The sequence below is a fragment of the Drosophila willistoni genome (assembly GCF_018902025.1).
Source record: "Drosophila willistoni isolate 14030-0811.24 chromosome XL unlocalized genomic scaffold, UCI_dwil_1.1 Seg141, whole genome shotgun sequence".
Lineage (NCBI taxonomy): Eukaryota > Metazoa > Arthropoda > Insecta > Diptera > Drosophilidae > Drosophila > Drosophila willistoni.
The window spans coordinates 4,523,446-4,549,824 of NW_025814052.1; the positions used below are offsets into that span (position 1 = coordinate 4,523,446).

Consider the following 26,379-nt stretch of genomic DNA (forward strand, 5'->3'; position numbering starts at 1 on the left):
TGTGTGTGTGTGTGTGTGTGTTTGTGTATAGGTATGTGCAGCAGGCATCCCTATTTTAAGCCGACGACGATGAGGCGGCCACTCCACGCACACAAATACACACACACACAGAGTACCCACGGCATGGCATGCAAAATAAAAATAGAATTTTCTCTTCTCGGTATATAGGATAACGACCACGAACGACCCCAAATGCTGACGTTGGGGCTACGACACAAACACACACACACACTTAGACATAGACATGCACACGGGCAACGACCGGCAAAAAAATAAATAACAGACGCCAGGCATGTCATATCCCTCCACAGATTCCCCAACCAGATTGCCCCGCCCCGTCCCGCCCATTCGCCCCTCGAGCTAACCAACCAGCCCCTACCAATACAGAGCTCCAGTATTTTATATTTTGCTCTTTTCTATCCTATCCCTACAAATATTCCCTTCCGTATTAAAGAGAGAGAGAGAGAGAGAGAGCGCGAACCGAAGCGTTTTGGAAGAGAAACAATACTCTTAGGTTCCTCGCACGAGTTGCACGAGTGTTAAGTGTAGGGGTTGCTGACCTCTTCTCAGGGTCGCCAAAGGTTGTTGAACTTGCCGCCGCCGATGAAGGGAATCCATACACACACACACACACACACACAGGAACAGTGTGTGGAGCTGAAAAGGGTCGCTGTCCCTACCTACTACAAATCTGTCTTCCCTGTCTCCCTACCCCCTCTACTTCTTGGCAAATGTGTGCTGGTCGTTGGCCTTTTTCTCTCTCTCTCTCTTTCTCTCTCTCTCTCTTCCTCTCACTTTGTCTTTCCCGTGACGTAATGCGGTGTTCTTCCTGCTGCTGCTGCTGGGGTTTTTTTTTTTTTTTGCACTGTTGTTGTTGAAGGGAAGTAAAATGTAGGGCTGCTGCTGCTTCTGCTGTTGGTGTTGCTGTTGGTCCTACGTCGCGTCGTTGTCCCCGTATTGTTGTTGTTGTTTCACAACATTGTCTGAGGTTAGGGTTGAATGCTCGTGCAATTGTGGAGACAAATGACCTTTTCCTTCCTTCTAATTCCCATTTGTATATAGGTATATATGTATTTGTAGGTAGGTAGCAACAGCAGGGTAAATATTTTCAATGTATTGTTAGATTAAGAGTGTGTGTGTGTGTGTGTGTGTGTATAGGTTCACCACTATCATCTATAAGTATTAAGCCCATATCAGTAGAAATGTTGAACGCGCGTGCTTTTACTTTATTTTTATCGGTCATTAGCCTTCTCTCCTAGTATAAATGAGTAGTGAGTGGGTTTGTTGGTGGGTGGCATGGAGGGGATCGGAGGGGATACATACATACATATGTATGTATGTTTGTACATACATTGGGAAGGGAGTGGTTAGTGTCCAGCAATGCGTCACATTGGTTTTTATGCTATCAATCACACACACTAACACACACACACTAACACACGCATACACACTCACACACATTTACTCGCACTATCCGCCTACAAAAATAAGAAAATCAGAAGAAGAAGCAGAGCCAGCAAAAGCAGCAGCAAAAAATAAGGAAAAAGCCATGACCGTGAAGTTTAACGCCCTCCGGCAATATGGACAGTTTGAACGTCGACTTCGCAGTTGACTTTGCTACTAGCTTCGCCCACTACACACACACACACACACACACACGCAGTTCATGATATTTTGCAGTGCGTGCTTGTGTGTGTGTGTAAAAAAGGGCGATTCTCATTCCACATTGCGACCCATCGGCATCTAACCACCCCTTTCTCCTTCTCTCCTTCTATCTATCTCTCTCTCTCTCTCACTCTTGCGCTTTCAAGAGATGATTACGACTCGTCATCGTCATTGTCGGCATCGCCGCTGCTGCTGCCGCCGTCCACGTCGTTGCCGTCGCCGTCGCTGTCGTCGTTTTTGTGGTTTGACATTGAACTCGAAATTGATGCGCGTCGCTGAGCAAAATTGCGTTGGCCATGCCCCACCAACATTTGCCCTCTCAGTCTCTCTCCTATCCACTCTTTCTCTCCTCCCCCTCTTTTTTTTTTATTAGCAATTTCGGCTAGATGCGAGGTGCTCACGGGCCTGGGGACAGAGGAGGGGGCAACTAGGAAAGGTTTGGTGTGGGGTAAGGGCAAAAGCAAGTTCAGTGAACTTTTTTGCGTTTTCGTTTTAGTTTTTAGCTTTTTGTTTTTAATTTTTTCGTTAGAAAGCGCTAATAACTTTTGAAATTTTCTTTTTCGTTATAGGCAAATTAATGTGAAACTAAAAATGAAACAAAAACTCAGTACAGAGAAACATGTAAATGGAGGACAAACTTTCTTAAAACTTTTCCTTTGATTTTCCTTTATATAAAGACTACTTTGTGGTCTTTAGAACAGATGAGATCCCAATTAAGTTAAGTCACATGAAATAAACACCTTTGTTATGGATTGATTTGGCCTAATTATGACCTGATTTTGATACAATCAAAAGCTAATCTCATTGTCGGGATATATAAACAATTAACTTTATAGAGATGTATTTAAACTGAATATACAGTGGGGCAAAAAGTATGAGAATTTTTTTTTTTTTTTACCTTAAATTCTGATTTCATTCGATTTTTATTAAATGTTAGTGAAAAGTTTTGATTTGCTAATTTATAGCGTTGAATTTGTCATTCTATTAAGATGATGTACCGTAAATTTTGTGAGCGTATCTCTAATGGTCTTTTCTTTTATTTAAATGGATTTTGATAAAAAGAGACACATTTTAAAATTTTTTTTAAAATTGACCTTTGGACCCTAAGAAAAAGTTTTATATCTAGTAAAACTAAGATAAACTGCATATCACAAATTGTATATTTACGGGCAATGTGGAACAAAAGTCAAAATTCCAAAGGGCTTCTTGCATCAGAATCGCCAAGTGGAAACTCTATGTGGCTAATAAGCTTAGATTCAATGCACAAAGGACTCAGAGTGGGGGAAAATTAAAGGAATAAATAGAAAATGGAAAAACTTATACGTGTATTGGGTCAAAGAGTCTTTGGAAAATTAGTATAACAAGCCGTATACGGCATTAAAACCTTTCTTGGTCTTTGTTCTTGGGCGGAACTTAAAAAACAGGACCATTCATATCTCTAATTTAAACTGCAATGTTTTCGTTAGTTTCATACAACAGAATTAAAGAAATTGTATCCTTTTAATCATGAAATTTCCCTGATATTACGTCAGTTTTCTTAATTTTTTAGAACATTTTAAAAATATAATAAAATCAAAATAAATAAATAAATAATAATAACTATGTATTTTCAAACATTGATATTTTCAAAATGGAAAGCTTAAAGAAAGAAATATGGAATATTCTGGACAAGGATTTCCAGAGACAGAGTGATTCTCCGCGAGTTTAAAAATTTTTAGAATGAAGAAGAATTGCGTTAAAATAGTTCAAACTTTCTAGTTTCCAAATTTAAAAACAAATAGATTAAAACAAATACTTCTTAATAATTAAACATTAACTTATGAAACAAATTTCACAATATTTTTAACAATTATTGCAATTATCAGATTCAATTTATGTATGTACCTACATATAAATATAAAAAATATTAAATGAAAACGAAATAAGTTTTTTGTGATTCAAAACCAAAGTTGGAATGAAGCAAGTACAAAGGTTATATATATATATATATATATATATATATATATATGTATATATATATAGAAAATGTGCTTAACAATATAAATTCACGAAAACTGTAGAATCAACATATATATGACTTCTTCGAAATTTTTTTTGTGAGCCTAAGCAAATATTTTTATATGGTATTCATACTTGACTTGCGATTTGTATATGTAAAGAAATAACCCGGAATTTAGATTTAAGTATTTGCAAAAATTTGAAGAAAATAAAAAATAAAGGAGCTCTTCATTTGGGTTTTCTCTTTCAGACTCAAATATTCTTTCTAATGCCCTCAAAAAACAACTTCTTAATAGATAAACTCAAAGGGATCTAGACTTTCGAATAACTATCAGATATGGAAACTTGATCCTCAAAGCGCATAGTGTTCTTAGATAGCATTATGGTGGCCAATATTTCTTCGATAAGACAAATCTTTACAATAATCTCGAACTTCAAATGTTTTTTCTAACATTTAATATTTGCATATTTTCAATTTTTTTTTAATGTTTATAGAGTAAAATAGGTTCTAAATGTATTTTAAAATGTTTCAAACGGTAGATTGAACAGTGGTTAATGGATAAACCTAAAATATCAACTATATATTGATTAGAATCTGACGAATTAGAACACTTTGTGCATATGTATGTATGTACATCATACAACTACAATTGAACAATGGTAATAACATTTAATATAGTTTTCTATATTTTTCAACTCAAACTGTGATTATATAAAGGATATGTATCGACTTCTGCTAATTTTTGTCAAAGAAAACCTTTAGGGAGTCTCGAGTAGATATATGTTGATATAACGGGTGAGGGGGGGAATCGAAATTGTCACAACGGTGGACAGGGGGTCAAATTTTAGGAAACATTTGAGTCACGTTCCCCAAATGAGAAATTGGGTCTATTTCGGTTATAGGCATGAATAGGATCCTCTGTATCTTTTAAACGGTAAATCGTTGATCCAAAGAGCTATAAAGAAACTTTTAATTTGAAATCGCAATGTGCTGCGATATTGTCCTTAAACTATTAATGTATATATTCTCAATATGTAGTATTATGTATGTATGTATGTATGAATGTATATTTTATGAACAATCATGAAATTCATAAGAATGATGGACAACAAAGACCAAAACAGCAACAATCAAAATGGCAGAGAAGCTTTCAAGAGCAACACCAGCAACAACAACAACAACAACAACAACAACAACGACAACGACCAATTTTATGAAAGTCACAGTCAAGGTCAACATGCGTGCAAAGAGCCAATGATACTATGTGTGGGAGAAAGAGCGAGAGAGAGAGAGAGAGTGAGAACAAGAAAGAAAGCAAGCAAAAATGAGAGAGCATGATCTTATTTTTCTTTTGCTTTTCTTTTTCGTTTTCTTTAGTATTCTTCACGCTTGCTTTCACGCACTCAGCTGGTCTATGTATGATAAGCCCCAAAGAATTTCGGTTTTTTTTTTGCCATATTATGAAGTTGAGCAAGAGATGGAGACCATAAAACTGAAGAAAAGAGACGATAAAAGAGCAGGAAGCTAAAAAGGATCATAATCACATACAACAAGGAAGTATTGCGGCAACATTCTGAAAAAAAACCCAAAGCAGCAAACTAAAAGAGAACAAACCAAATTACGAAAAAGAAAAAAATCGAATTATTAAAAAAAAAGCACAAAAATGACTCACTTGATCTCCAAGCGCACACATACACCGGCACACGCATACTCGCAGATACTCACACACACACACATACGCAATAGCAGCAGGCACACAAAAGGAAAACAAATGGCTAGGTCGGTCGTTCACCTGCCTTTTGCTTTGACCGAAAGAGAAGAGAGCAATTGCCAAAGTTTAAGAGAGCGAGAGCGCGCGCCCCCACAGTCGTTGACTGAGAGAAGCAGAGAGGGCGTATATATGTATGTGTGGGTATCTGTGTGGTATGCATATGCGGGGCCGGCCGGTTCGTTGCTCTCAAGTTGGGGCCAACTTGCCTATACTCCTCTACCACCTTACTACTGCATCTCTTTTGCTCACTCACTCACTTACTCTCTCGCTGCCGCTCTCTCCCTGTCTGTGCCGCTGCTTTATCATTCTCTTACGTTGCGAGTATTTCATAACGCTTCTGGTTTCTGTGTTGTTGCTTTCGCTCTTGTTTAGGGTTTAATGACATTGCCGGTTTCTTTTTTTTTCTCCTTTTTTTTTTTTGCTGCTCGCTTGTTTATTTATTCTTTGCAAGGCAAATACCAGCAACAACAACTACAACAACAACAACAACAGCAGCAGCAGCAACAGACCAGTTGCCGTTTGCTATCGCCATTGGGGCCTGCCTGGCCGGCAGCACTACCGACAGACAGACAGACAGACAGACTCTAGGCAAACTACAACTATGTATAGTTTAGTAGGGCCAATCCCCAATCCCCATCAGACCGACTGTACATACAAGCAGCAACAACGAAAACCATTAACATTAACATTAACTGTAAACCATACTTTCTCAAAAAATATTTCTGCAAATTACCACAAGCGTATCTCGTCGAAATGCATGTGTTTTGGCAAAAGCCAATCTTCAAAAAGAAAACACCTTAACCACACATCTTGCACACCACCTTGCAATAGTTTGACTTTCTACACCTTTAATAGTTTTCCACAATGCCCGATTCTATTGGAAAGTCTCTATACAAAATACCATTTATAGGTACATTTGTCATATTGTTTAGATTAATAACTTTTTTGCATTGAAAGCATTTATTAAAATCAAAAAGAAAACGAAGGAAAATGTTGAGAACAGAATCCTAGCAATGCACAAATAAGGACCGTACTTAGGCAAGTAATGGCCAAAGGGCTCAAAGAGTTTTCGGGAGCCGAAACGATTTGCCGATCCCGGATAAAGTTTTTGCTTGTGTTTGGTCCTTTCTTCTGAAGAGAGGGGTCACTTGCCCTTCTCTAAATGTGGACCTGGGATATCCAGGAGGTTTTCAGCAGTAAATGTAAGATTTCCTTGTTTTTTCTACTATTCAAAAACATATCTTCAACCTGTGGGATTATAATTGGGGCTAACCCACAAAAGTATGCTATAACTATTTAAAGTATAGTAGAAATTTGGGCACTTTCGAGGGTTAATCGTTCTTGGATATCCAAGTTTGACCAGTTGCAGAGTTAAAATCTCTTTAAATTTCAATACTAGGAAATTAGAAAATATTCAAAGTTGTGGTTAATAAAAATGCAAAAATATTGATTGATTTTGAGTTAATTATAATTTTAATAAACTATATTTTTAATCGAAAAGTATAATAAAATGAATTGCAACTTTAGAATTTTTATGGGAAGGGTTTTGCGCATTATTTGATACATTTTGTGTTTTAACTATAAAAACTAATGACCCAAAAAATTGTTAGTTATACATATACATGTATTCATTTCATTTACCTCAAATACATACATATGTATGTATGTATGTGTGCATGTATGAAAATGTTGCAGCTTGTAAATGCAATGTCCTTTGCTTTAAGGGATAACCCAAAAGTTGCGACTCAGTGGCCGAATTTCTGTCGATATTGGCATGTATTACACAATTTCTACATGCAAATTCATCATCATCATCATGATTTTGCCAAGCCAGGCGAACATAGTGACTAATTTAACCATATCTTTCACACACACACACGCACTCAGACTCAAGTCATGGAGCCATGAGGTGGACCTTTGGGGAAACGTAGAAACGGGGTATAGCGTACGTTAACCGTTGGAATGGTAATGGGAATAGTGTAAAAGTAAAAGGTCATTGACCGTATATATATACACACACACACACATGCATTATACATACCTATTCCTGATATCTACACACAAACACACATATGTACATATGTACGTACATATGTATATGTTTGTATCTAATTGTTATTACAATTTGCAAGACTTACAAACAAAATAAACAAATGAATCAACTCATAAGCTTCTTTTTTGATATCAAAGTTTATTATACCTGAACACAAACATAGCCATAAGAACATAAATCTGATAAATATTTACCTAGTTGTAGTAGAATACTTGTGAATACTTAACTGGAATACTCTAAATGTTTGAAATATTCAGTTATTCACTTGAATAGTCGCAACAAATGTGGATAATCAGTGTATTCTGAATTCTATCCTTTCAATAGGAATTCATAGACTGATTAGGACAATCATTTGAAAATGAATAAATACTTTAAATGTTATGGATTCTCTTTGTACAGTGAGTTCTTTGAATGATCTTTCATACGGTTAAGTCTTTAGGTAATTTTAAAGTAACTAAAACTAACGGTATACAAAACTGACTTCGATTATATTGATCAGTAAACAGAGTCACCGAAGTTTTAAATGTAACTATTTTATTATAGTTTATCTAAATACCTATTATAAGGGAATAATAATCTTTAGCCATTCCAAAACGTTACTGATTTTTGCTTCACTTGATTAAAAGTTCTTTAAATAGACCTCGTCTCATTATATAGATCAATGCCTGATAACTTGATTATTTCAAGACCATTTTGTATTAAATGTATTGAAATTGTTTATTCTTCAAGTTGATAATAAAACATACAATACTATAGTAAAGAGGAATAACAAAAGAATCAACGTCATCCATTTGTATAATCAGCTGTTTGTCAATTCACTTAGCTTAGTGCAGTGGCGAGGTAAATTTGCCCCCCAAATCCAGATTTTATCTATGGAACTGGTCAAATTTTGAAATCCAGAAACGATTTCTCTTCAAAATGATTAACTAGATGAGCCACTAACTTAGTAACTGAAGCAGAAAGATTAAACTGGAAAAAAAACTGCATAAAGAGTAATAACACGGTCTCTTCTATGAGCATCTGATTAAGGTTTGGGACAAGAATTGATCTGATCTATTTTTATATATCCTTGGCTCACAGAAAGGAAAATAAGGAATAAATGATCCCTTAGGCATGGCTAAGAAAGGGCGTTATCATTTTTGATTGCATTTCCTATGACAGAATTCAAAATGTTTCTCGCATTAAATCTTATCGCAATATTTAAACTTGAATTCCAATATAAAAGTCAATATAAAAGTCAAAAGAAATACGACAAAAACTAAGAGAAATTGGGGAAATGAAATCGGTGAAATGGCAAACAAAATACAAAAAATATAAATGAACGCTATTACAGTCGTCTGGGGGAATTCGACTTTGAAATACCCTGTATCAAGTAAAAATGTAATTTTAATGATGTTGCCTTAAGCACTTTAGCGCATTGAACGGCCAATGGAAATCTTAAGAGCTTTTGACTTAGTATGCCCAATTTATCTGAGTTGTCTGCAGGGTGTTAAGAGTGACAGTCTGGCTGACAGGTGTGTGACAGCAACAGCTTTAAAAGATCGCTGATTTACAGATCGATCCTCTGCATACCTAAGCGTAATACATTAGTCAAAAGGCAGAGAGACATTCCGCCATTCAAAATATTACTCATGCTCCAACAAAAAGGTGCCAATTTGGTCAATATGTATTTTCATATATGTATTTCCTATTCGATGAAAAAATTGTCCAACCTACAGAAATGCCAGAGATACATATGTATATACATATATTCCTATTAGTCACAGAGTCTGACCAGTGGCGGAGTAGAGAGGAACTTTGTCCCCTAAAGTATGCAATAAACAGACCAAGACTTTACTTTAAACATAAAGAAATTTATAAATGTACTGTATATAAGAAATAATCTTCAAAGCAAATACATAGATAGTATTTACATCATTTTGCAGTTGCAAATTGAATATTTTCCCAGCCTATTGCATACTTTAAGGCAAAAAGTTGGCCCAATTCACAATTCTCCCAATTCTCGCCTTAGATTCACTGCGATTCGATAAGAATGTATGTAAAATCTATCAATATTTTTCATGTTTAAAGAAAAACTGCCTAATTAAGGTATTCGTTACATCGTTACGTAATGTAAAGTAAATGTACCGTAATAAAATATCATTTAAAGATTGTTAAATAACATAACTTGAGAAAAAAATCCTTATAAATATATATAGTTATGGAAAGTCATACGTTTAATACTAAGCGTAATGTGATTTAACGTAATTAAATTGAGGTTATGTTGGCACTGGAATGGAAGGCAAACTTTAAACGCAATGGTAACGTTTAATGGTGAAACTTAAGGCGATGTAACGTAATTAAATAAATATTTTTGACAGAATATAACGTAATGATATAATCCTCTAACTATCTACTAACAAGAACTCAATATTTTGGTATGAATTGATCAATAGTTTAATATATAAATAAGTATATCTATATATGTATATGAAATTCGAAGAGTTGACTTGAAAGTCGATACAAACACATATCAAAAGCATGGTTTAATGAGTCATATTCGGGTTTCCAAAGTGCAAGCAATGCGGAAGTAAAGGTGAAATACGCAAAGGAGAGAAAACGACTCAAAAATCACACTCCAAAGTGGCAACTGATTGTGACTTAAGCAAATAAAGAAGCGAACGATCAGACGAATATAAGTATTAAAGATAGATAGATAGATATATACTATATATATTTGTGTATACTGTGACTATATAGACTTATATATATAAAAAACGAGTCATGGTTAACGCTGGCTGATAAGACGGGTAAGAACTCTGTGAGATTGTATCTCTATCTCTCTCTCGCTCTCTCTCACTCACTCCTCTCTCTCTTTGTATGGTAGGTGGCAGGTGGAATGAGAGTGGGAGTTGTCGTGAACCATTGTTCTACATATATATATATATATATGTATGTGTGTGTGTGTGTGTTTACAAATGTATATAATAAAAATCAAGTTCATTGGCATTGATTAAAATGCAAAAGCGAAATGAAAATGGAAATGCTTGCCGATAAGACAATATTTGCCATCAATATGACGTATGTATGTATGTACAATAATATGTAAGTATGTATGTATTTTTAATATGTAAAAAGATGGCTTACAATAAGTATAATTTGCTGAAAGGATACTGGTTACAGCAGCTGCTCTTCATGATGATAATTGTATCCTTAAAACAAACTCACCTTACTCCCCGTGGAGCGGAGTGGAGTGGAGTGAGAGGAGCGAGTAAAGGGAAAGAGAGATAGCAAATCACCAACCACTACAATTCACTTCATTTCACATTTCATTCGACGACTGTCGGAATATTGAACTTGATATATTTTTTTTTTTTGGTTCGTTTTTGGTGCATGGGCATTTTCTACCCAGTTTTGGATGAAGGAGAACCCTCTGCATATCCCTTATCCATGTAAAAACGGGGGTTACATGACATTGAAACCAATTTTGAAGGTTTCAACAACTGCTTTTGTTGTTTCTCCTAGAAGTGGTTGCTGTTGTTGTTGTTGTTGTTGCTACTGCTGCTGCTGATGGCTTGCATGAGAGGTCCTTTGCCTTTGCCTTGTCACAGGAGTAATTTGGAGTTTTTCTGGTATTCATTTTTTTTTTTTGGTTTTTTGGGTCTGTTTTGTGAATCTCTGACGCCCTTGCCACTACATTTACGGTCACAGAGGCAATGCCCTCACACACATACACACACACACACACACACACACACACACAAACACGCTCATTTGGGACTTGGTAACAGGCAAAGCCACCCAGTTCCTCGTTTGTCAGCTCTCTCAGGTTTTTTTTTTTTTTTTGTTATCGTTCGTTTGCCAACCCACCCGCTACACACACACTCACACACACATACGTACATACAAATACGCACAAATTCAGGAAGAAGAAACAAGCCAATAAAATGTACTTTCTTTTCCATTTAGAACGTATTCAAAATACTCTTTCTCTAAAGAAAGTCATTTCGCGTTGCCACTTTTTATTAATTTTGAGAATAAAAAGGTTTGGCCATATATTTTCAATTTAATTCTGTAAGTCGTTTACTTTAGTTTCAACAATTTACTCCAGATTTTTCTATTAATAATATAAGCAAATGTGTCCGTAATGAAAATTTCAAATTTTAGCTATTCTTAGCTTTTTTTGAGGCGTTAACCATTCTTTAAGTTAAACTTATTTCTTAAACTTTATAGAAAAGGAAACTCAAAAAATATATTTAAGCAGAAATTTATAAATTTTTTCATAACAATTTCTATAATTACAATGTGGTTAAAAAATGATTTCATTGTGGACAATATTTACTTACACACACATACATACCCTTTTACATAAGTATATGTGTGTCCATATATTTCAAGAAATTTCATTTATTCAAAGAAAAAATATATTTAAACTATGAAAAAACAGCGCAAAATATTACCAGCAAAAGAGAAGGGAAAGTTGAGGCGAAGAGAAAAGAGCACAGAGTATTGAAAAATTCGTAATAAGAAACAAAAAATTACTTAATATCAATAGTCATCGAGTGATGTTGACGTTGACGTTGACGTCGACGTCGATGTCGACGTCTTAAGCGTTCCCAACGATTGTTTATCAATGTGTAAATAAGTCGACTTATATACGTCTGTGTATGTGTGTGTGTGTGTGTCGTTGCCCAAAAATTTCAATAGCAAAGGTCAATGAACTCAACTCAAAGCCAGAGCGAGAGAGCAACATAGCATTGGCTTTCCGCATTGAGCGCGCGCTCTCTTTTTTCTTTTGCTTGTTATTATTGTTGTTGTTGTCTTTCTCTTTGGCCTTGCTCTCTCTTCAGTTCATTTCATTTCATTTCGTTTCGCTTATGTGTGCGTGTGTGTTGCGTGTTATGTGCTTGGCGTTTGCTCTCTCTCTCTCAGCCAGTCTCTTTTGAGTTTTTTGCATTGAATTTGCTGTTGTATTGTTGTTGTTGGTAGAATTTTGCGCGCGCTTCCTCATTGCGTTTCATTCATAAACAGAGAGCAATATCTCGGCCAGGCCAACGAACCAGGCTTGACATGTGCTAACCCAAACCCAATCCCAAAACCTAAGCCCATTCCCATCCCCCACCCGCCTCAACAACAACTTTATCCTATGTCCATCCAGCCATATGACCATCCTTTTCCCCACTTTGCCATCGCTAGCCAATAAATAAGTCCAATAAGTCCAGAGTTAAGATGGATTCGCTTTAGCATGGATTAAGTTTTAAAAAAGCTTTGGACATATTTGTTTATTTACTGGGCAGTGTTGAAAGAACACTTTAATAGATATAGATATGGCCATATAATGAGATTCTTCAACATATTACCATCGCAGAGTCCTAGATAGAGTCCATCGCAGAGTCCATATAGACGACCGATTACTGTGGCATTTACAAATATTATTCAAACAGATAACGACTACCAAGAATAGCTCAATAAATAAACAAGTTCCTTAACGGGCTAAAACTAAAACAAAATTTCTTTAAAAGTCTTATCAGTCTTAAAATATAGTTGACTGATTCTAATTCTAATTTATACTATCAATATTTTTTTTATATTTAAAATGTATCTAATAATAATAAACATTTTTGATTTTTATGCTATTTCTGTGTTAGCCCTATTAAATACCAAATTCAAAATCAGGAAGTTACTAGAGACAAATCAATGACAACTAATTTCCATTTAAATCAAACTTGAACTTTCTTTGTCATCGATAATATTTAATGTAAGTGTACTGCCTATCGATATTTTTACATCACTAGGCTAAATCAAATTAAAAGACAACTCTAATTTTGTATAGTTAAAGATCTGAAAAATCGTACTTTGAAACGAACTTGAGTATCTTTAAGCATATTGGTTACTATATATGTACCTTCTGATAGTGGCAGAAGTTATTGCCAATCTAAGTTGAACGATCTAAGCCAGGCTTTAAGTTCTTAGAGTTTCATTTAAGCTGATTAACGAAAAGTTTTTGAGCTATTCTGCTGATTTTATGCTCCATTATGTGCAATATCTATGTCTGAATTAAAAATCAAAAGTTATTCAGAAATAGACACGAAACTGTAACCATGAGTGAATAAATTAATCTAACCGAAAGACAGTTACCAACTTTGCCTTACCAATTAACATTTACAAAGCAAATGAAATGAAATAAGAATTGGACAAGTTGATATCATCATCATCTTACATTAACTCAGATACATATACAGTAGAATCCGGTTATAACGACGCTTAAATCCGGAAGACGTACTAACCGGAGGCCCTTTCATATAAGTTTGTATTGGGAACTTTATAACCGGACGGACGTTATAGGCGGAGTCGTTATAACCGGATTCTACTGTAGTTTCTATTGGTTCGAAATATAGTTTTAGCTGTAAAATCAATATTGTTTTTAAGCAGTTGTCTAAGGTTGTTGTTTTCCCAAAAAAAAAAGGATTTGCTATAGCATACTTAAGGGGGTAATTTTCCACTTTTCCAGTTCGATCCTCGCTTAATCATACACACTTTCTCAACTGATACTTCTTTTGAAACGATCGTGTTTTTTTTTCATCAAATTTCTATCTAATTGTTTGTGTAAGATATTAATCCTTTTCAAGGTGGCACTTACATCAATTGTTGTTGACGACGTCCTCGCAGCGGTGGCATTTTAATGGCCGACTGGCTCTCATTTAATGCCCCAGCTAGCTAAGGCGCCTCAGTTGCTGTTGCCGTTGAAAGAAATGATGTTGCTGCTGCTGCTGCTGCTGCTACTGACGAGGATCCTTTGCCCAGTTAAGCAAATGTTGTTTATTATGTTGCGGCTAATGATGATGATGACGAAATCCATAATCCCAGCATTCGAACAACAAAACCAACAAACAAAAAAAAACAAACACTTTTCTTTTGCTCTTTGATTTTGATTTCTTTTTTTTTAGCTTTTTCTTTCTTTTGCATAAATTGTTGCAGTAAACGATTTAGATTTTGTTTTCTTTTAAATTTCTTCTTTTTATTTTAAACACACTTTTCATACAATTTTCATATATTTCTGATAGATTTTCTTCTATCTTGTTGTTGTTGATGTTGTTATTTATTTTCTTTGTTTGCACTTTGCAATTTTAGTTTGATAAAACTTGTAAATTTGTTTGTTTTACTTAAATGTATTTGAATTGCTTATACATTTCTTTTGTAATATATTATGATTATTTGATCACTTTGATGATTTGATTCAAGATGCAGCAGTTGTTAATTGCTTGAGGAAATTGATCCAAAAACAAAACAAGAAAAAAAAAACATTAAAAAAATTTAACCATATACATTTATGTATTTATTTAGCAACATTTTGAAACCGTTTTCCACACACACACACACTCACACCTACACACATACATATACACACACACGCACACACACAAACACACACAGAGAGAATATGCACTTTGTTGCAAGAAAATGGGCATAAGGGGCAAAGGCGGGGGCAGCCGGGTCGTGGTATAAGGGGGAGTTGTTTTTATTATTATTGTTTCTTTTTGATCACATTTTTTCCTTTTTGTTTTTGTTTAACATTTCTATATGTATGTACATATATTTTTCATTTTCATTATTTTCTTTTTCCTTTATTATTTATGAATTTTTTTGGTTGTTTTTAATCGATCATATGTAGTATATATGTATATCCAATCTATATAGCATTTGATGATCAAAAAAAAAAATTTGTAAATTACAATCAAATTCTAACAATTACAAAAAATAAAAAAAAAAAACCATAAACAAAAATGTAAAAAAAAAATTTCATAAAAATAAACTAAAGTGTAGTGGTTTTTGTTGTTAACAAAAAAAAAAAATAAATAAATCAACAGCAAAATGCACACACAAACACACGCACACACACACACTGAGAGAGTGAGAAAATATTTAGATGTGGAAGAAGTATCCGTTGAATGCGTGCTTTCCGGGCGCGCGACAAACTCGTTGTTGTTGTTGTTTGGTACCACTGTACAGCGCGGCCGTATACCCTGGCCCAGACCAGGCCACGACGACACGTCGTGGTTCGATTCGAGCTACTCGCAGACCATCCGGTTATCACATGGCAGTGGCGTCCGCAAAGGGTAACCTATGTATGTAGTATAGACAACGACATTACTTGCTTATCATTTTTATAATTTTCTATAACTAATCTGACAAACTTCAGGGCGGGGTATAAACACAGTTGGGGCCGTCTTTAATTTGATATCCATGCAATCCCATTCCCCCCAATAATGTGCTGGTGCTGTAGTGGCATGCGGGCACATCGGGGCTTCCAAGGACCTTTCAAAGTCCGACAACTGAGATGAATTAAACAGAAGCAATAGATAAAAAACAATTAGAATGCATTTTGTTCCTGCCATTGTTGAGTTTGGAAAATTATGAATAACGCCAGCATCAGCATCTTTTAATTTCTCTAGCAAAAAGATTCGTTTAAATAGAATGTGCTAAAAGCCAAGTAAATTTACTCCAAAATTTATTTCAAAACATTATAAATTTGACAATCTTCCAAGTTTTCTTTTCAATTTTTTCGGCCAATTTTTTTAGACCAACATATGGTCTAGAGATGCGCGCATTATAACATTATAAAAAAGTAAAAAAAAAATCAATTTGCATTATTTGCAAAATAATGAAATAGAAAAATTTATATGGAATTAAATAGAGTTTACAGGTTTGAATAAAACAAATTCTGTCAATTCTAACAAAATGCTTTGAAATATTTATGGAAATAAATGCACTTTTTTGAGTTATTTTTTATTTTGATAAATGTACACATTTAAACAAAATCTTTAAATACCATTAGTAATTGAATTTAATGAATAAGTTTAAATGAATTTTTGGTGATAAAAAAAAAACGCATTCTGCTGCAGCTGCAATTGAATTGTTATTCCATTGAAATTAACAAATAAATAACAATTTAACAATTTATTTTTTAAATTGTTTACAAAACGTCAAAAATTTTCATAAAATGAAAATGAAATCTTTTTAAAGGCGAAAACGTTTTTAACTGGAATCTTTCTTCTTTGACTTTGCAGTAAAAATGTATGAACAATTAATTTTATAACAAATTAGTAAAAAATATATTTGAACTTTATTAATCTTTAAAATTTACTTCTTAGCTTTAACAATTTAGATATATAATATAAATATTAGCAAATTTCAAAAAGTTAATTTAAAAGGGGTTGAAAATGAGTATGTTTGACGGCGCCACTGCACTGGGGGGTTCGCAACTCGATGTCGCAGCTCGATTCAACATGCAACTCGATCCAACATCCAACAAAAGAGCGCTGTTTATGCAAAAGAGAGTAAAAAGAGAGTAAAAATCGTGAGAAATGGTCGGAATCGAGCAATAGAGTCAGACTCCGACCATCGAGTCGAACATGCAACCTTGGCGTCGAACGTCAGCACAGTCTGCAGCGGCCGAAACGGAGAGGCAGAGAGAACGTAAGAGCCCAGAGCTATGCCACACATATAAACGGCGGCAGAGCGAGACCAAAGAGAACGCCAAGCAACCAATGCTTGCTTCTGCTTGCTTGCCTGTGTGAGTGTGCTCTCTTTGCTTTGCTTTTATCTGTACTGCTTCTTAGGACAGTATAAATATTTTCTTTTATAAAATTTCATTTATTTCTGAAATAATTTCAAATATTCTTATATTGTTTAAACATAATATTAAACTAAAATTTTTAAATTGCCCACCTTCCAAATATAAGTTTAAGAGAGATACAGAAACAGAAAGAGAGAGAGTTGTGGTAGCTATGTATGTGCCTGTGTGTGTATTGCTCTCTCTTTCTCTCTGTCGCTCTGATACTATCACCACATGCGATGCGGAAAAACAAAAACAATAAGAGAAAAGTTCATTCACTTGGCCTGTTGTTGTTGTTGTTGTTGTTGCTAGTTGCTTGGTGTTACGAGTTCAGATTCAAATTGAGATTTGGGTTCGATTTCTAATTAACCATTAGATTGTAATTATTAAATAAAGGCAAACTTCATTTAAATTTTGAAAATTGGATTAAATTGAAATGTAAAAGCATCGCTACAATTGGATTTGCTTTGTTTTGATAAATATATAATTATAAATATACATACATACATATATCCTTTAATAATTTGACCAAATTTTTATTTAAATTTAGTGGCTTTAAGTTTAAAATCCATTGCTTGATTTTTAATTTCTTAAGAAATTTCGAAAGTATTAGGTTTATTTATGGCGTAAACCTTGGTTTTAAAGCCAAATTTGGGATGAATTAAGTCTCCAGGTATACGTCGTCCCAATTGTGCCACGAAGGCAAATTCTTTTCCTGCTGCCTTGAAACCATCCAAAATAAAAGGAGTTGATCGGCAAGTGGGGCGTAGTTGGTTATACCGCAAACATTTTTAATATATGTACTTACAACATAGTTAAGATAAAAAAACACTGATTTGACATGTCCTCACCTCTTTCGAATCTCTTCAGATTGGGTCCTGAAGGGGAATCAGGACTCTTCTGCAAGTTCAAGGACATCCCGTGGCTGACATTTCTTTGCATTCGCCTGCTCCTTGATCGCAATAGTTGGGCTAATAACTACTAATAAAATATGTAATGACTATAAAAAACCAACTCATTTCTTTCATTGTTTACTGTTTAAGGACAAGTATTGCAAGAATAAAAAATAGTATATAATCTCAATGTTTTGAGATTTTATTCCGGTTGCACTCCCTGGGCAACAAAAAAGCATATTTCATTCATTAAGCAAGTTTATTTATCCGGTGTACATTTTTTTTCTTTTTAAATGTGCCCGCCCAGCCAAGTCGATAGGCTTGCTCCGAAATGTCGATTAGCCGATAGGTTTTGCTCCGATAATGTCGATTTTTTAGCCCTTAGCACTTTTTGAGCAAATTTTTGGTATTTTTATACCCTTGCAAAAAAGGGTATATTAATTTTGGTCAGAACCATCTCCGACCATATAAAGTATATATATTCTTGATCAGCACGTCGAGACGAGTTCAAATAGCCATGTCCGTCCGTCCGTCCGTCTGGATCAGCGCAAACTCCTCCTAGACCGTAAGAGCTACAGAGCTGAAATTTTGCATGTAGGGCTTGTATATACTGCACAGTTTGTACATATATCTCGGATTCAGTCGGATCGGATCACTATATCATATAGCTCCCATACAAATGGCAAAGTCACGAACAGTGACTTTTCTCAATAACTTCGTTATTTTCTGAGCTATAATCGTGAAATTTAATATTAGAGAGTTTATTACGCCTGTAAACGTATGTGCCAAATTTGATAAAGATCGGGTAACTATATCATATAGCTCCCATAGGAACAATCGGTGGTGAACAGTGACTTTGATCAATATGTTCTTTATTTCCTAAGCCGTTTTTTCGCAAACATTAGACCTTTTACACAAAAAACTTGCAAAGGTATACAAACTTTGACGAGGTCAAAGTTAGCCCGTCCCTCTGGTTTTTTCATACTGATGGCTATTTAAATATTTATATTTATTTTTCAAAGCAAATTGGTTTATGAATGGATTAACAGCCAATAACATTAGCATTAATAAATTGCACGAACAGTTGAGGTACTTGCTCCAATGGAGTCGGCGTCGTTTGGCTAGCCGCACATGTGCTTGTTATAAACTTCTTTCGCAGTCGATTCAATTGCATGGCATTCATGGAGGTTGTTACTTTGACGGCATTGCTACTACCTTTAATGCGGAGCTGGCCAAAGGCACGTATTTTTACAGATCCAAGAATTTCTTTGATTATCTGTTGTAACAGTTCGTCCAATTCGAATAAATAGTTGGTGGCACCCAGGGGCGGCTGTAAGTGAAGGAAACGCAAATTTCATCCAGATAGATCGATGGTGCATGAATTGACTAAACTTACATTCTGTGTGCTCTGATTGGCGGGCAGTGGTTGTGACTTGTACAGGGCATTGTATATGCTCTCCACATCTAGTTCATCCTCTGGTAGGGCCACCATTAAAGGACTATCCCAACGATTATTGCTCATGGGCTCTTCATAACGCATGCAGAGGGCATCGAAAATTTCTCTTGTATAGGGTACAGCCGAATTATTCGTCAATTGCTCCAAACTATCTGGATCCTGACGTTTGATATTAAGTGTCCAGGCCTGATCCTGGGGTATGCAACAAAAGAGTGTGCATTGTGTAGTGCGGGAGGCCTTTGTAAGACAAAATAATTCATAGCGATAGCCTACAAAATTTTAAAGGGACATTTTGTTATCATTTTGCTGTGTTGCTGCATGCCATTGCAGCTCACCTTTGATATAGTTTCCTGCATCGAGTATGACAACTTCCTCCTTATTCAGTTGCCTGGAGGCTTCCGACTTTAGATCACTTCGTCCTAGCTTCTCCTTCTGCGAGTCTGCAAAATATGCATTCTTCTCGTATCCAGCTTTGGGCACAGCCTCATTTTCGGTTACCAAATGGACTTTCTTGCCTCTTTCAGTTAAGTAATCCGCCAATTGACGGGCTCTTGTTGATTTGCCACTTGCCGGCAGTCCTGTAATGACCACAATCGGCATGTTTACAAAAAAAAATTATTCTTAATGCTGCTCACATCAGTGCTGCCAATTTAGCTATTTTCCCACTAGATCTAGTGGGTTGCAACAAGGAAATGCGGGATAAATTGTGAAATAGCGGCTAGCGGGAATTATAGCTATTTTTCAAGAAAAACAAACTTAACTTTATATTTTGAAACATTTAGTAACTTCGTGTATTTTTATGCTCTATGATGCCACATTTTCATACGAATAGTATTTTTTTCATTTGAATGGCAAAAAAAAACATCGATAAGCGAAACGAGTATTCAGTCTTATCGTTTTCTAAATGTTTCCCAATTTTTAAACACCGAGCAAAAGTTGAAAATGCGAAAAATTTACAACCAAAAACCGCGTGGTAAAGACCCTGCATTTAAAGATTGGCTGACTTTAAATGCAGCTGATGCGGGCAAATGTTATTGCAAATACTGACATTGAATATTGTCAAAACGAAGCAAAGAAATAGGTACGGCTAATAAAACTTTGAACCAGTGTTTGCATTTGCTGCTACATAGCAGCAATTTCAATAAAAATATTGCTCTGCTCCTGCTACTGCTCTGATTTCGAAGGGCTACGTAGCATAGCAGAGAGCACAAACGGAAAACGATTGCTCTTCTGCTCTGCTCCGTAGTATACATCGTCGGAGCACAGAGCAATAGCAAGAGCAAAAAATTTTCGATACGCTATTCGTAGTTGTAGCAATAGCACAAGCATTAAAAGCGAGATGAGAGCGGAGCAAACAAAATAAATTTTTGTGCTACTGCTACGGAGCATTTCCTTTTCTGTTGCTCTCGTAGCAATTTCGTAGTCGCTCTCGTAGCAACTTCGTAGTCGCTCTCATAGTAGATCTGTACTAGAGGTGGGCATGGGCCGAAATGTTACATCCAACCCAACTCAGCCCATGGGCTTAAAATTTCACCCGCACCCGAAAGCTAAAAAAAATTTGGACATTCAGATGAAACTGTAATTCCACAAACTAGGAGCACAACAGTGGCATCACTCCAGAGTTGATCCTTGGACTTTCACCTTGCGAAACACATTGATGCTTATCGCCAAGCAACTGTGAATGTAAGCGCCAAATCCAAGAACCATAAGCATTGGCTGACTCATGTTACCCAGCGATCGTGGCCACTGCTAATATTGCAGATGCATCCGCTATACCCTCTTGTCCATGTTAACTTGCATGTTGGATTTATCCCTGTTGTGCTCCTAGTTTGTGGAATTACAGTTTCCTCTGAATGTCCAAATTTTTTTTAGCTTTCGGGTGCGGGTGAAATTTTAAGCCCATGGGCTGAGTTGGGTTGGATGTAACATTTCGGCCCATGCCCACCTCTAGTACAGATCTACTATGAGAGCGACTACGAAGTTGCTACGAGAGCGACTACGAAATTGCTACGAGAGCAACAGAAAAGGAAATGCTCCGTAGCAGTAGCACAAAAATTTATTTTGTTTGCTCCGCTCTCATCTCGCTTTTAATGCTTGTGCTATTGCTACAACTACGAATAGCGTATCGAAAATTTTTTGCTCTTGCTATTGCTCTGTGCTCCGACGATGTATACTACGGAGCAGAGCAGAAGAGCAATCGTTTTCCGTTTGTGCTCTCTGCTATGCTACGTAGCCTTTCGAAATCAGAGCAGTAGCGGGAGCAAAAAAAAAAACTCCGACGTAGCATAGCATTTTCAATCCCTGCTTTGAACGTCATTTTACATATAAGGAAAAGCTTTTGTAAAGCTAATATTTTACAAAATTGTTAATTACAAGAAAAATGCTGCCACGATTACAAATTACCAGCATCATGTTAGAGAAAGATAGGGACCAATGAAACCTACATAAACCAAGATGATGAAGATAAAATATTGAAATAAACCAAAAATAAACAAATATTTTCTTTTTTTTTGGCTACGAAGAAATATTTCTAGCTTTTTTCAAAGGCTGATTTAGCGTTTTGATGCAACGAAATGTTGGCAGCACTGGCTCACATTAGTGGTGAGCGATACATGTAATTTTCAGTAATAATCGGCTGTTTCATTTTTCGAACTTTTGTCCGTAATCTGTGAATCTGGCAACACTGGTTGTTTTTATTTGGAATGGCTGAGAACCATCGAAGGCGCTTTCGCAATAAGAAACGCGATGATGCTCGTCAACAACAGCAGCAGGAGATGCTGGGTGCTCCAGTCACCATAGCCCGTCGTGATGATCCACGTGTTGGACTGCTGCAGCCCAGAATATTGCTGAAAAAGGATCAATACCAGCAGCAGCAGCAACAACAACAACAGCAGTTGGAGCGAGAAACGAAAGTCGGTACTAGCGCCAGCAGTAGCAGCGGTTACCAGGACACACACAGTTCCTTCAAAACATTCATCGTCAATCGCAGTCAGGATGCTAGAAACAGCAGTGAAAGGTGTCCAGCAACAACCGCCCCCTCAAACTCATCGGTGTGTGCGGCCCTGGTGAGCTCTAGTTCTGGTTCCTCCTCAGCCATCTCCATGGGCAAGGATAAAGCCAATGCGAATGGTCAGGACACCGCAACACCGATGCGTATGACACGACCAACACCCTTAACATTGGCCAATGGCGTGTTCAATGCCAATGCACGGAAATTATTTTACAAGACCAATACGGATTTCACTGTGATTGGCATTCTGGGGGCCCAAGGTGTAGGCAAATCCTCACTGCTCAATTTACTGTCATCGGACTATGGCATGGACTATGATTACTATCAGCGTTTGTTTTCTTCGGATGCTGATAATTGTACATTCCTAACTAGACACAAGAGCAAGTCCATCCATAAGAACATATTGCGGCCTCGCACAGAGAATTTGCAGTTTTTCATTACCAAAGAACGGTTTATCTTGTTGGATACTCCGCCCCTGATGAGCGCTGGCCCAAGCAACCAAAGTGGGCTAAAGGAAACCGACTATCATGATCTTCAATCACTTGCCACCATCTGCCATCTATTGAATGTCTGCCACATACTCATTATAGCCGTGGATGAGGTGAATCTCGAGCAATTTCATCTGATTAATGCAGCCCTACGCCTGCGTCCGCAATCACTTGGCAAAGGATTGGTTAAAGACTATCTGCCACATGTGCTATTTGTACGGACACGTGCCCAGCGGCAGCATTTTGAGCAAACTACACGTGAACGTCTGGATCAGCAACTAATTCAGCTATATTCCCAAACCGGATTGCATATATATCGTGGACGAGGCGAAACCCGTTGCCTTAATAGTCTAGTCATGCCGGAGATTAATGGCAATGGAGCCACGGTTTTTCATCCCAATCTTGGCGAGGTTGTGCGTCAGTTTCGTGAGCGTGTTTTGGGCACTACGCGATCGTCGGCCATGTGCCAGGGCAATGACTTTAGCGAGACCATGTGGTTTGAAATGCTAGCCGAAAGTTTTCGCAAGGGAACCCAGCACTTTGAGAAGATTTATGCGGATCTAAAGGTTCGCCATCTCGACGCATGGAAGCAGAGGCGCAATGACAGTTGGCGCAATTTCGGATGCGGCGATTGTTAACCGATTAAAGAGTGATTTATCAAAAAATAACAATATAAACTAGATTTATTAGTCCTAGAGAAAGGAATATAATGCAATTGTTTTAAAAGAGATAAATGAAAAGTATTTAATGAATTTAGGTATAGATTCTACACCCAGAAGTGGAGCTTGTTTCATCATTCGACTGCATCTTCAGTCTGTGATTAAGTCTAGCCTGTCCCATGTGCCTTTAAAATAAACGTCCATGCGGAAAGTTTTTAGCGGAACATCGAAAGGAACTGCGAAGTAGTCAAAGAATTTAGGCTTGAACTTTGTTCAAGAAACTTGTATCAAAATTTGATTTAAAAATAGAAAATGTTTTGTATATTTATATATGTATGTATTTTGTATATATAGAGATATATATAAACGTTGTTTTATTTGTGTAATTATTACTACTTCACAACAACTTATGCCATTTGGTCATTTGGAGATATATTTCTAATTTAACAACAAATTTATGTATTTTTTCTGTTTTTTGTTTTTTTTTTTTTAGATATAGCCAAATATGTGGCAATAATTTCGAAAAATTTTATTCAGTACGTTTTAAAAAAAATAATTCTCGAAAATCACCAAAATTTGTAATGGTCTATATCCAATGTGCCCTTTAATAATGGCATCTGTAGGTGGGTTAAGTTGGATATTTTTGGGATTGTTGTTTTCTTGGGCTGTGATGATGATTCCAATTCATATGTCATAATGTCACGTTTGCTTGGCTAAACCCCCCGACCCTTCAGTTTCAGTCAGCAAATCGTCTATAAGCTTGGGCTCAGCTATAGATTCTGGATCCGGATAGTCATCCTCCTGCATATCCTCGACGCTGTCAGCGTGCACAATGAGATCACGTGGCTCCCTTGATATCTGGGATTGCTTGCCTCTTTGCTGATCCATGGGATCTGGTTTGCGGCAAACCCAGAATAAGCTCTGATATTCGCTTTGCTTCATCGATGATGGATTTTGCGCATATTTGGTATGAATGCCTGTACGAGTGGATTCGATGACGAAACCGACACTCTCCATTATGATTAGCAAGTCCTCGTAGGTCGGTTCAATGCTATTCTGACCATTGACATCGCTATAGTGGTAGAGAAGTGGTCCCAAATTAACCCAAATGCCTCCCGGAACGAGAATTCTGTTGGCAATGAAAATGAAAGGTGTAATGAAGATGGAATTATAATGGGAATCATTCGACAACTTACCTATATATGGTGCGTATAAAATCGATCACATTGTTGGCACAATCAATAAAAAAGCATGTGGCCACACAATTGTAGGATTGCGGTGTTTTATAAACCTCTAAGAAATCACCGGCAGCCATCTCAATATTACCCTTGGGTGGATTCTTTAAAGGACATACATCTGGAAAGCGCACGGCAGCAACTTGATCTTCACGTTTCAATATATTAACATATTGATGAACCCAAGGATATAGAACATATTTGTTCTCATAGTCACAGCTAGGGAATAAATGCCAAATAATTTATGTGGATAACAAATTAAATTAACTCAGACTTACAGATTTAAAACGAAATTGGAGGCAATAAGCATAAAGTAGGAGAACTCGTTGCCCTCACACGAGTAACCCAAACAAGCCAGTTCATAGGTCAGCCTACCCAGACCGGCTCCTGGCACCAAAATCTTTATCTCATTAAGTGCGCTAAGACACAATAATAGATTAGTTTTAATCGCTTGGATCACAGATACACGATTCACTCACTAGTCACTCGGTTTGTAGTACTCCACAATGCTGTCAATGATTGGCTTATACGATTGCTCACGCTCCAAAGCTCCATCAGCGCTCCAGTCGCGTGCGATTAACTTCAATGTTGATTGGGCCTTTAAAATTTTTAGAGGTTCTACATCAGCAAGATCATCATCATCAAGTATAACAATATTCTGTTTATAGATGTGATAGAAAGATTTCAGCCAATTGCAAAAGTGGTGGGATAGGTAGAAGGAGAGTGTGGAAATGGAAAATGTGAAGAAAATTTTGTATCGAGAGTTCACCTGATCCATATCGCCGTGACGCACGTGGGCAGGCGGTTCATCCTCATCATCACTGGGATCACTGGCATCGCCTGAGGGATAAAGCACGCGTTCGCGAAGGATTTCCTTAATTACCGCTTGATTGCGTTCAATGGAAGTACGGACACAGTCCAAGTGCATCCGATATTTGGATAACAAGCGCTGATCATCAATGGAGAGGCTATTCAGGTAATCCAATGACTTATTTAGCCTTATGCTGGCATACGTCCTGTTTATCCAATAAAAGATAAAGACATGCATCATCAGAATTAACTAGCACAATCACAAACGGACCCGGCAAAACTTACCCATAGTAGAGGAAGGCGCTTTGAACCTTCCGAATGTGATGTCTCTCTTCGTCTGCATCATTGGCATTAAATGCACGAGCTAGTTCGGCATCAATTTTTGGATGCAATGGGAACATCGTTTCCCTAATGTTACTCATCTAGACTTGTCAGCACCCGGTTTATCTAAAAAAATCTGTTTAATTTCATTTATTTTACTTTATATATATGCGACCAGTGTTGCCAGATGCTAGATCAAGTTTGCAGACGGTAGCGCTTTTAAATTCAGCTAAGGCGCTAAAACAATTTAGCTGCAAAACAGATTCCAGCTAAAATTGACTTTTATTTTGAAATATTTAGTTTAAGTGCCTAAAGGACAAAGCATTTTTTATTTAATTTTTAAATGTTATTATAAAATATCGGAAATTTCATAATCCCCTATTAAGGATGATGCTTTATAAATAAATGAACTAGCTGAAATTTG

At 36.5% G+C, this 26,379-nt stretch overlaps 3 protein-coding genes across 4 annotated transcripts; 1 reads left to right on the plus strand and 2 right to left on the minus strand.

The window, feature by feature from the left end:
• Positions 1-18,966: 18,966 nt before the first annotated feature.
• On the minus strand, positions 18,967-20,075 carry LOC6648435 (protein KTI12 homolog). Its single transcript, XM_002071314.3, has 3 exons — positions 19,768-20,075; positions 19,373-19,701; positions 18,967-19,306 (listed from the first exon to the last, which is right to left on the minus strand). The coding sequence occupies exons 1-3, from the start codon at positions 20,030-20,032 to the stop codon at positions 19,019-19,021; spliced, it is 882 nt and encodes a 293-aa protein (XP_002071350.1). The 5' UTR covers positions 20,033-20,075; the 3' UTR covers positions 18,967-19,018.
• A 2,010-nt stretch (positions 20,076-22,085) lies between these two features.
• On the plus strand, positions 22,086-23,992 carry LOC6648436 (protein SMG9). Its single transcript, XM_002071315.4, has one exon. It carries the CDS (start codon positions 22,135-22,137, stop codon positions 23,566-23,568), a length of 1,434 nt encoding a protein of 477 aa, XP_002071351.1. The 5' UTR covers positions 22,086-22,134; the 3' UTR covers positions 23,569-23,992.
• On the minus strand, positions 23,910-26,165 carry LOC6648437 (carnosine N-methyltransferase). Of its 2 annotated transcripts, none has more exons than XM_047011229.1 (6): positions 25,920-26,165; positions 25,594-25,840; positions 25,304-25,482; positions 25,103-25,243; positions 24,786-25,043; positions 23,910-24,718 (listed from the first exon to the last, which is right to left on the minus strand). In XM_047011229.1, exons 1-6 carry the CDS (start codon positions 26,054-26,056, stop codon positions 24,289-24,291), a joined length of 1,392 nt encoding a protein of 463 aa, XP_046867185.1. In that variant the 5' UTR covers positions 26,057-26,165; the 3' UTR covers positions 23,910-24,288. The 2 variants fall into 2 exon arrangements, with proteins under 2 accessions (XP_046867185.1, XP_002071352.1); XM_002071316.4 differs by having other exon boundaries at positions 25,304-25,422; positions 25,920-26,164.
• Positions 26,166-26,379: the final 214 nt, after the last annotated feature.

Coding starts and splice junctions, on each gene's coding strand:
- LOC6648435 (XM_002071314.3), bottom strand. CDS start 20,032: ATGCCGATTGTGGTCATTACAGGACTGCCGGCAAGTGGCAAATCAACA. Junction 19,702..19,767: donor TGCAGGAAACTATATCAAAG/GTGAGCTGCAAT, acceptor AAAATTTTGTAG/GCTATCGCTATGAATTATTT. Junction 19,307..19,372: donor CCAATCAGAGCACACAGAAT/GTAAGTTTAGTC, acceptor CTTCACTTACAG/CCGCCCCTGGGTGCCACCAA.
- LOC6648436 (XM_002071315.4), top strand. CDS start 22,135: ATGGCTGAGAACCATCGAAGGCGCTTTCGCAATAAGAAACGCGATGAT.
- LOC6648437 (XM_047011229.1), bottom strand. CDS start 26,056: ATGAGTAACATTAGGGAAACGATGTTCCCATTGCATCCAAAAATTGAT. Junction 25,483..25,593: donor GTCACGGCGATATGGATCAG/GTGAACTCTCGA, acceptor ATCTATAAACAG/AATATTGTTATACTTGATGA. Junction 25,244..25,303: donor TACTACAAACCGAGTGACTA/GTGAGTGAATCG, acceptor ATTGTGTCTTAG/CGCACTTAATGAGATAAAGA.